Below are 10,509 nucleotides of genomic sequence, written 5' to 3'. Positions count from 1 at the left end.
TTCCTTCTAGAATTGTAAGTGAACACAGTAACAGTACCTGTTCACATTGTGAAGTGGATATTGTTACAGTGGATACACCAGAAGCAATAAATAAATAAATAAATAAATAAATAAAACAAACTTATCTCCAGAGAAAATTTATGCACCTGGGAGAGAAGTGCTATGTGCCTGAGAGTAACAGTTCACAGAACATGTTGCTGTGGATGTAAATCAGTTAACTGGAATTGTGATTTATGTACCTGTACTGTTGTATGGGTTGCCATACCTCCAAAGAAGTGATAATATGTATTTCTGGCCTTGCAAGGCCAAGACTCAGACCCTAGATGACCCCGTAGCCACATCAACTTGGTCAAAATAGAAAAGGGCAGGAAACAAAAATCAGGAATGAGCCCACAACCCATATTCACCATAAAAGGATTCTGTTTGTAGTGCTGGGAAAGCGGTCTTTGTTTATTGAGTGTGAGACTATATATACTCTACTGAAATTACTTAAATATTTACAGATCAACTTGTGCCACTCATGCTTTTTCTATGAGATGTGAGTCATATTACTCTCTGATGTAAAATCCTGGCTCAGGTTGAGTTCTCTGGGAGTAGAAATTGAAGTGGAGATTTGTGTGTAAGTGCTGTCTTGAGGGACAGGTCTCAGGCAAAGGGAAGTGAGGGAAATCCAGTGGGGCTGAAGAAGGAGCTAAGTAAGGATGTAGTCTCAGCTGGAGCCTCAGCCTGATCCCACAGGGCTCTCTGGAGCAAGATTTGTACCATAGAGCAAAGGATGGCTTTTTCTCCTTATTGTCAGCAAGCCATGGGCTATGGGCTGCTCTGTGGGCAGTTTGGAGGTATAACCTCGCTGAAAGTGGCTCCAGGTTGGCTGAGAGGAAGTCTTGAAAGAAAGGAGCAGCTGTGAGCCATTAGCAAACACTCACTGATGGATGTGTTGCCTCATGACGGGAATCTTGGCAGTGAACTAACAGTGTCTACAATAGGTCTGAAATTTTTACGTGGTAATTGTGTCAGAATCTGGCTAGATGTTCCCCAAACCCATTTCTTCTGTCTGGATACAAAGCTTGACTACATTGCCCAGACTCCCTTGCAGTTTGGTATGACCACATGACTCGGCTGTAACCAATAGAAATTGGGAGAAGGGATGTGTACCACTTCTGGCCCTGGTCCATAAACCCCCCTGTGAAAGCAGTCTTCCCTGCACCCTTTCTTGCCAGTTGTGCTGAGCTCCCTTTTTATCTTTATGACTGTCAGGTACAGAGCATCTAGTGCAGGGCTTTGAGGTCCCAGGGGATGGAGGAGCTCCTAGGTGATGTGTCTGAATGAACAACCCCTCCACGCCCCTTGGACTGTGCCATGAACAAGAAACAAATCATTATTATATGTTTGTTTCAGTAGTTAGCCTACGCTGACTCATTTAGTGAACCTCACATTTTTCAGAAACATGAATAGCTTCTGCAAATGTGATTTTCAGAATTTTATCAATTTAATAAATAATTCTTGCTCAAATTTGTGACGACTGCGGTGCTGAATAACTAAAGATTTTTTTCTTATTCTTTAAAACAGAAAAAAGCTCTGAGGTATGGGTGACTTAAAAAAAGCACTATGAAAATACATGGCTAGGGTAATTATTATCCAAAATACTGTTCAGGGAAACAAAGCAGGAAGCCGCCTTCCCAAGGTTAGACAGCTTGCTATTGTTAACGAGTAGTGCGAATGTTGGCTCCAGTTTGTCTGACATAACTGTTGGACTTTCCCAGTGCACAGAAAGCTTTTAACATTTCTGCTCAGCCATTTCCACGGCTACCAAAGGTTTCATTCCATGGAGAGAGGTCAGCTGTCTGATAACTTACATAAGAGACCAGCAGGGCTGCTGAGAACAAGCTGTTTGTTGCTCGAGAACAGCCACCTTGTCTATTTGTCAAGCTTTTGCTTCAGAGGATGGAATTGGTATAGGAAGGAAGAGGATACATTCTCTCCTTCCTACCTCCCTCCCCCCCACACGGGTGGATACAGTATATAACTTCACTAATGTTCAAAACTTTTTTTATAACTTTTAAAAAGATTTTATTTATTTTTAGAGAGAGAAGGGAGGGAGATAGAGAGAAAGAGAGAGAAACATCTATGTGCGGTTGCTGGGGGTCATGGCCTGCAACCCAGGCATGTGCCCTGACTGGGAATCGAACCTGCGACACTTTGGTTCTCAGCCCGTGCTCAATCCACTGAGCTACGCCAGCCAGGGAAAACTGGCTTTATAGGAGACAGTAACTCTTGTCCCAGCCTGCTGTCCCTCACCCATCTCTTCCCTGCCACCAAGTCTCTGGGGGCTCCTCCCTCTCCAATGATCTTACCTCTTGGTGGTGTCCCTTGCCTCTGCCGTTCCACCCATTCATCAACATCCATCTGGGGCCCCCTTCATCAAACCTTTCTGGCTGAGCTTTGGCTCATGAATTTTCTCTCTTGTCTTCTCAAAATCCCCACAGCACTTAGCCCAGGGTACACAATTTAGCACTTAATTATATACCATTTTTTGTTTGTTTTTATTGTGTTAGTTTTATCTTTTCCAGTGAGGCTGCAGACTCCTTGAAAGCAACACATTTTTTTTTAAATCCCCCACAGTATTCCTGGAGGGTTATCCCTGTTATATCAGTAAGTGTTGATTGATGGATTGATAGGCACAGATGTGAGACTTTCTACCCATCTCTGCAGTATCTGGTGCTTAAGAAAATCTGTCAAATATATTAAACTGAATTCAGTAATGCAGATCAGCTCTGAATCTAGTATTTAGTTGGGCAAATCACACCATCTGTGCATCCATTTTCTCATCTGCAAAATCCAGATAAAAATGTTTCTGTGAGGCCCAAAGGAGGTAATGTAGCTTTGAACTACCAAATGTTAGGGGTCACCATACCTCACATTTCTTTTCTCAGGAGTTGCAGGAGAAAGTAGGGTTTGGCATTTATCACAAGGAGTGGGTCCCTTTTTTAACCTCTGTTAGAATGGTGGGTCATTCTTAGGGAAGTGTGAGTACAATTGGGAAGGTAGGAAGGGAATGAACATGATCTCTTGGCTTCGAGTTTTCCTCAAAAGGTATTACAGTTGTGAAAAATACAATGATGGTAAGATTTTGAAATGGAAATTACCCAGCTAAGTTAGTCTTTACTGCTCCTAACTTATCTATCTTTCCTGTATGCTTGGCCCAAGCCTACTTCTGTCTTAATTCTCTCCTGGTATTGTTACAGAACAACAAGGGGGAGCTGGGGTTATATACTATTACCCGAAAGGAACCCCCCAGGTTCCTTATGTCTGCCGCCAGAGGAAAGACATCTCTCAGTGCCAGAGATCCGTGAAAAGGAAAGAAAATGTTTATTTAATGCTATACAGACTTAAAGGAGTGACCTAATGTCTTCATCAAAATCCCAAAGTCCCTTAAAACACCCACAAACACACACAGTCCTTCCTTCCCCCCTTTGCCCAGTCTGGGGTACTGTATCTCAGGAAAAGAAATAGAAGTCCGTGGCTCAGGCAGCCCCTGGTTCCTCCCAGTAATCAGTCTCAGCTGGTAGGCCTCCCTGGGTTCCCGGCACCACCAGCTGTGTCACCAGGATCTCTGCTAAAGCCGGGTGGTGGTTCCCCCTTCTAAAGCTGCGGGGGTTCCCAATCTGGCAAAGCCTTGTGGTTCTCTCTCCCAGGGCCACGGGAGTCCTCACTCAGCAAAAACCGCGTGGTTCTCACTCCACTGGCCCAGCCGCATGGTCCTCTCTGCACAATGGCTGCGGGAGTCTCCACTCTGCCAAAGCCACGTGGTTCTCCCCCCCAGGGCTGAAGAAGGAGGGTCACCACTCTGCCAAAGCTGAGTGGCAATTCTCTGCTAAAGCCGCATGGTGATTCTCTGTCACAGGGCCGTGGGAGTCTCCACTCAGCTAAGGGCTGAGTGGTTCTCACTGGTTCTCACACATGTCCACAGCTGCGTGGCTCTCCTGTCTATTGCCACAGCCGCGCGGTTCTCTGCAGTGCCACAGCCGAGTGGTCCTCCCTTTGATGGCTGCCGCGTCTGGGTTTAAATCCCTGCACCAGTCTTTCTCTGCAGCCCCATTGCAGACTCCTCCCACAATCGGCTACACCTGCCAGCACTCATATCCTTCCAGCTTCACTGGGCTGCCATCGTGAGTCTGGGCAGACGTAGCCCCGTGTCATGGAGCCAATCATCTCCAAGCCTCCATGCTGGTGCTGTAACTAGGGGGACCTGCCCCCCAGTTACCTCCATTCCCCTGGCTCAGAGCATGATCACAGCTATTTAACATATCTATGGAACCAGTTAAAGGTTATAAGGTATGTTAAATGACCACACCAGAGGTTAGCTGCAAAGCTGTTGCTCTGCAAAACAGCTCTCAAAGGCCCTGCTCCGTGTGCCCCCTCCCCCAACTCACACCTGAAGGGGAAGGGGTGAGAACATGTTTAATATTTCCTGAACACCTTGAGTTCTGGGCCCCATTCCAAATCCCTATTTGGCCCCGCCCCCCTTGGCTGCACCCTGTTACAGTATGTCTGAAGCAAAATGTCATGTAAGGAAAACTTAGAGAAGAGATAAAAACTTACTGCTTTTAGAGTGGATTCTGTCCTCTATTTTATTTCTTTAGATCCCAAAAGGGAAATACTACTTTGGCTATCATTTATAAATTTACATAATTTCCTTTCTCTTCTTATGGTATCTCCTCTCTCAACCATCTGCTGATGTTTTTTCTTTTCCTGTCCTTGGTCCTTATTTTAGTTGACCAGAATACCAAAGTATATATCATGGATGCTATTTCTTGAGATGTTGTTTGTTTTCTGTTTTTAATTAAAGCAAAACTATTTGGGATGAAAGTTTTATATAGCTCTTAAATCAAATTCTGAAACATGTTTTTTATTAGTGCATAACCCTGGACCGATTTTTTTCTTTGGATTAGTGTTTCCCAGTGAGGCTTCATACATACACATGTGTAGTTCTTCCCAAGGCCTTTTATACTCCTATTACTCTAGTATTTAACGAACGTCATTTTTTTTCCAGGTTCAACTCCAGGTTTGAGCCATCGCTCAGGAAGTGGCCTAACACTGTTGCCACCCTGCACACTATGGGGAGTCACTGGGACCCCATTCGTATGGCGATCTAGATCTTCCAGCTTTGCAGGAGTTAAGCAGTACTGCGGTGGAAAAAGGGAAACCTAATTTCCCAGGCGTCATTTCTTTTCTGGGAAGGGCAGGGCGTGCGTTTGACACCTGCTCCAGCATCCTAGGGAGAAAACACTACAGCCTTCCCTGCCTCCTGAAAAGCGCCATTCTCCATGTGGGTTCCCTTCCAAGCAACCAGGGCGGGCAGCCAAAGATGCCCCTCCTGTGCCGGGTGGGCGCGGAACGGCGTGGGCCCCTGCCCTCTTGGGCCAGGCAGTGGGGGGGTGGGGTGCAGGTGACCCTGCGCTGGGGTGGAGGAGCGCAGGAGGCGCGCTGGAGGCGCGCGGGAGTTAGTTACCAGGTGAGGCGCGGGCGGGGCAGCGGGGCGGGGCTGGGGCGCGATCCCAGGCTTGGATTGGTTCCTGCCGCGCCTGTCTCCATGTGCCTGGCCGCGGAGGCACAACATTCAAGTCCGGGGGCGGGGCGGCGGGCTCCTGGAGGAAGCAGCCCCGCGGCAGCTGCGGGGCGTGGGGGCGGTGGCAGCCGAGGCCGAGGCTCGGGCGGCGAAGGCGGCGGTGAAGGCTGCGACTCCCCAACCGGGGACGGTGCTCCGCTGGGCCTCTTTCCAGGCCCCATGGAGGCGGCGGCGGCGGCGGCGGGTACGGGCTGCGGCCCCGGGTCGCCGCTACTGCTGAGCGACGGGGAGCAGCAGTGCTACTCCGAGCTCTTCGCGCGCTGCGCTGGCACTGCCAGCGGGGGCCCCGGGTCCGGGCCCCCTGAGGCCGCCAGGGCCGCCCCGGGCGCAGCCACCGCAGCCGCGGGCCCGGTGGCTGACCTGTTTCGGGCGTCGCAGCTGCCCGCCGAGACGCTGCACCAGGTAGGTCTTCGTGCCCCTGCGGGTCTGTGGGGATCATCTCTGTGGGGACCAGGGGCGAGGTGGGACGACAAGGCTACCCACAGGGACCTGGATGCCTCTGCCAAGTCGCAGAGAAGGGGCTTCGCAGCCGGGAATGGCGGCGACGCCCTTGTCCCCCGGGGGACACCAGCCTCTTCTGCAGCTCAGCAGTGCTGGGTGCGATTCCCGTCTTCGTCCCCTGAGACGGACTGATACTCCCTTCCCTCCTCCAGCCATTTCTGGGGCTCCGCAGCCGCTCAGACCCAAAGTTTGCCCTGTTCTGGAAGTGGTGTTTGTTTTGGCTGGTGTCTGGTTTAACCTCTATTCGCTGCTCCTGCCCTTCCCTCTCCTGAGTGGGTGGGAAGAAGTGGGCGCTGGGGTGCTTCACTGGGATTTGAACTTGAAGAATGTGTGTTGTGTGTGTCCATAGGGCTGGGGTCCCAGGACTAAATGTTGTCCGCTCTGTATACATATCTACTATATATATTGCCCACTAACATAGTTCTGAATGCTAGTATTAAACTGGAAAGCCGGATTGACAAGTTGCAGAGTGGGGACACACGGCTGCAAGAGGACACCTGGCAGGGCAGAGCCAAGTCTCCTATTTAGGGCTAGAGGTGGAACCCAGAGGTCCGCTGTCGGAGACAGCTGTATTGTCCATATTATCATTGCTTGGACTCGAAAACAGTATTGGAAAGTAACGTGTGTCGTAGCTACCTATCTCCTTTCCGCTGCTCCAAACCTGGAAAAGGAGGAGGGATTGATCCACAGCAGATACTGTTTTTCTCTTGTGCTTTCCTTGGAGCTTGGAGAAAGACTACTTGATAAGCACTTTGTCTTTTGCTATTACCAGCACTAAATGGTGATGAGATGCTTAATATCAAGCCCAAAACGTGAAATGAAGCTTATTCTTAAAAGCAATAGCCAGTATGAAATTTAACATCAATTGAATATTTAGAGTGGGGAGCGGTACTTTAAAATCTACTTCCAAAGGTGCACTGAGGGTTTTATGGTTCACTTGCAATATCGTTGCTTGTAGATTATTTTTAAAAATGTTGCTGGAGCATGCATATGCCTGCCTGTGAGCATAACTTTAGCCACTCTGTAATCTTTCACCTTTTAGAATTCAGGATTTCTGAAAATATAATTAGTATTCACGGAATTTAGCATGGCTGATTGTCCTTTAAGAAGTCCTTGATATGTAGGCAGTTCTGCTACTGCTGCTAAGCAGTTGAGCTGGACCAAGTAGAGAAAAATCGGTGCACTAAAACACAAACCATGGTTACTGCATCAGGCCCTCAGAAAATACCCTAGCATATTAAATGTATTAAGTGCTGTCACTGTTTCTCAACTGAAAAGGAATAAATGACTGAGGCCACACAGCAAGTGACAGCTGGGAACCTATCAAGGCTTATTTTGTTGTCAGTAATACTGAGTATATTGGGTAACGACTCCTTAGGAGTTGGGGGGGGGCAGCTTTCCTGGTGTCAGAACCCATGCTTCCTTGAGGTATAGATAATTTAAAAAGAAACCAAGGCAGAGTGCCTTTCCGTGAATGAGATTCTATTCTTCGTGTTCCGTGGAAGCCTGCTTGCAAGAAGACTGGCAAAAGGGGACCTCCCTAGAAGGTGGCTTGTAGTAAATCTCAGAGCTTTAAGCTCCCCCTTTCAGCCCAGCAAAACAAAACACACCCTTCCCCATTAACTTAACACAATTGCAGTAATCCAACATTCTTGTTACAGGTGAAAATTAATAGGAAAGGCATCCTGGACAGGGAAATGTAATCAGAAGAGATTCAAACAAAGCCAGCAGCCACTTAATTTTTACCAACCTCTTTGGTGGTGTGTGGCGTGTCTGAGTGTGTATGTGTGTACACACACATTTCGTTCACCTTGATTTGCACTCTCTCTATGAGTGTATTAGCCATTTTTAAAAACAAATGCAGACGTTTTTAGCCTTTTCCTGTTAAACAGGAACCTGTAAGTTCAGAATTAAATGGCCCAACAGGTATAACTGCTCAAATCATGGAGGCACTAACCAGCTCTGGAGTTTCTATGGTAACAGCCAGCATACAATTAAGATTACCATAATGTTGCAGGATGGGTGAAAAGCTTATCTGGATTAAATATTCTATAAAAATACTTAATTTTATCTCCTACTTGGAATAAAAATAAACCACTACCCCTGTTACTTTGTTATGGGAGTAAATCATCATAGGGATTTTTTCAGTTTAAATATAAAAAATATATTTATTAAATATATATATATATACACATATTTTAGCCCTGGCTGGTGTGGCTCAGTGGATTGAGCGCCGTCCTGTGAACCAAAGGGCGGCCAGTTTGATTCCCAGTCTAGGGCACATGCCTGGGTTGTGGGCCAGGTCCCCAGTAAGGTCCCCCAGTATGTGAGAGGCAACCCTACTTTGATGTTTCTTTCCCTCTCCTTCTCCCTCCCTTCCCCTCTCTAACAATAAATAAATAAAATCTTAAAAAATAAATATATACAAGTATTTTAATAGGCTTTTTCAGAGCATTTGGGGTTCACAGCAAAATTGAGAGGAAAGTACAGAGTTCCTATGTACCTACTGCCTCTACACCTGCACAGCTGTCCCCATGGTCAACATCCCCCAGCAGGGTGATAACATGTGTCACAATTAATGAACCTACATTGGCACATCATAATCACTCAGAGTTCATAGTTTACCAGTATGGTTCACTCTTGGTGATTTATTCCACTCTTGGTGATGTACAATCTATGAATTTGGATGAATGTATAATGACATGTATCCGTCATTATAATATCATGCAGAGTATTTTCATTGCCCTAAAAATCCTGTGTGCTGCACTTCTGTGCTTCATCCCTTCCTCTTACCCCCAAACCTTGGCAGGCAACTGATCTTTTTATTTTCTCCACAAGTTTGCCTGTTTCAGAGTCTCATAGAGTTGGAATCACACAGTATGTAATCTTTTCAGATTGGCTTCTTTCATTTAGTCATATGCATTTAAGAGTCTTCCATGTCCACTCATAGCCTAATGGCTCATTTCTTTTTAGTGCAGAATAATATTCCATTGTCTGGATGGACCATAATTTCTTTATCCATTCACCAACTGGAGGACATCTTGGTTGCTTTTTCGTTTTGGCAATTATGGGTAAAATTACTCTAAACATCTGTGTGCACTTAGGTTTTCAACTCCTTTGGGTAAATACCAAGGATAAAGATTGCTAAATCATATAATAAAATTATATTTAGTTTTGTAAGAAACTGCCAAACTGTCTCCCAAAGTGGATGTACCATTTTGCAATACCCCCAGCAGTGAATGAGAGTTCCTGCTGTTCCACATCCTTGTCAGCATTTGGTGTTGTCAGTGTTCTGGGTTTTGACTATTTTAATAGGTATGTAGTCAGTGGCATCTCTTCGTTCTTTTAACTTGCAATTTCCTAATGACATATGATTTTAAGCATCTTTTCATGTGCTTATATGCCATCTTGAATAATTTTAAAGCATCATAATAGCCTATTTTAAAAGGCCTTTTAGACTCTATGAGTATTTATCTTCATGTGCTGATTTATTTTAAAAGCAGGATTCTAGTACTACAAAGAAAAATAGTAGAATGAAACACTTAAATTAGAAAAGGAAAATAACCAATGTCTGAGGAACAGATAAATAATTTTTGTTTAATACTTTAAGGTGAAGAACTAGAAATGTAAGAGTGATGGGTTTCCCACTTTGTGAAGTATCTCATTGGTATTCAAAGGCTAGCATTTTATTAGAAGGCATAGGGTATTGTGGGAATCAGGTTTGGGTTTGAAGGGTATTTGAGGCATTTCAGTTTCTATTGTGTATCAGACAGACAGTGTTCTAGCTGCTAAGTTTATAGAAATGAATCAAACACAAATCCCTGTCCTCACGGAAAGTACATTCCAGTGTCAGTGTTTTTATTCTTCAGAGCTTGAGTAAGAAAAGATTTGAAATATAACATCTAGAAATAAAATGTCTACCTTAAACTGGCAAGTTTTTTGTTTGACATAATGAATTAGCAAACTCTGTAGACTCCTTTATAGTATCTGTCTTTTAGGATGGGTATCTTAGTCTTTGGGAATGCTGTGCATATTTCAAGTAGTCATTGTAATTGTTATTTTTATTGATAGGTAACTCATTTGTTTTGAAATAGTGTCTTTATTTTTCATTGATATAATTGACACATTATGTTAGTTTCAGGTGTGCAACATGATTTGATATTTGTATATGTTGTGAAATGATCACCATAATAAGTTTAGTTAATGTCCATCACCACACAGTCACAATTTTTTTTTCTTGTGATGAGATTATTATGATTTACTCTCCTAGCAACTTTCAGGCACAAAATACAATATTATTAACTATAGTCACCATGTTTTACATTACATCCCCATAACTTACTTATTTTATAACGGGCAGTTTGTACCTTTTGACCCCC

The 10,509-nt window shown here is 45.1% G+C and overlaps 1 protein-coding gene across 3 annotated transcripts in view; it reads left to right on the top strand.

Annotated features, from left to right (window-relative positions):
* The first annotated feature begins 5,656 nt into the window (after positions 1 to 5,656).
* REPS2 (RALBP1 associated Eps domain containing 2) overlaps positions 5,657 to 10,509 on the top strand; it is a 202,868-nt gene continuing 198,015 nt past the window's right edge. For all 3 annotated transcript variants that reach the window (XM_045856066.1, XM_045856067.1, XM_045856065.1), the window contains exon 1: positions 5,657 to 6,031. In XM_045856066.1, the coding sequence (XP_045712022.1) occupies positions 5,789 to 6,031 (243 nt within the window). In that variant the 5' untranslated portion in view covers positions 5,657 to 5,788. The remainder of the gene's footprint in view (positions 6,032 to 10,509) is intronic.

Source organism: Phyllostomus hastatus, unplaced genomic scaffold, assembly GCF_019186645.2.
Source record: "Phyllostomus hastatus isolate PE091 unplaced genomic scaffold, TTU_PhHast_1.1 phas_scaffold_12, whole genome shotgun sequence".
In the NCBI taxonomy this organism is placed as follows: Eukaryota; Metazoa; Chordata; class Mammalia; order Chiroptera; family Phyllostomidae; genus Phyllostomus; species Phyllostomus hastatus.
Note: the sequence above shows the minus strand (reverse complement) of the source record. Positions and strands in the feature narration are given on the sequence as shown.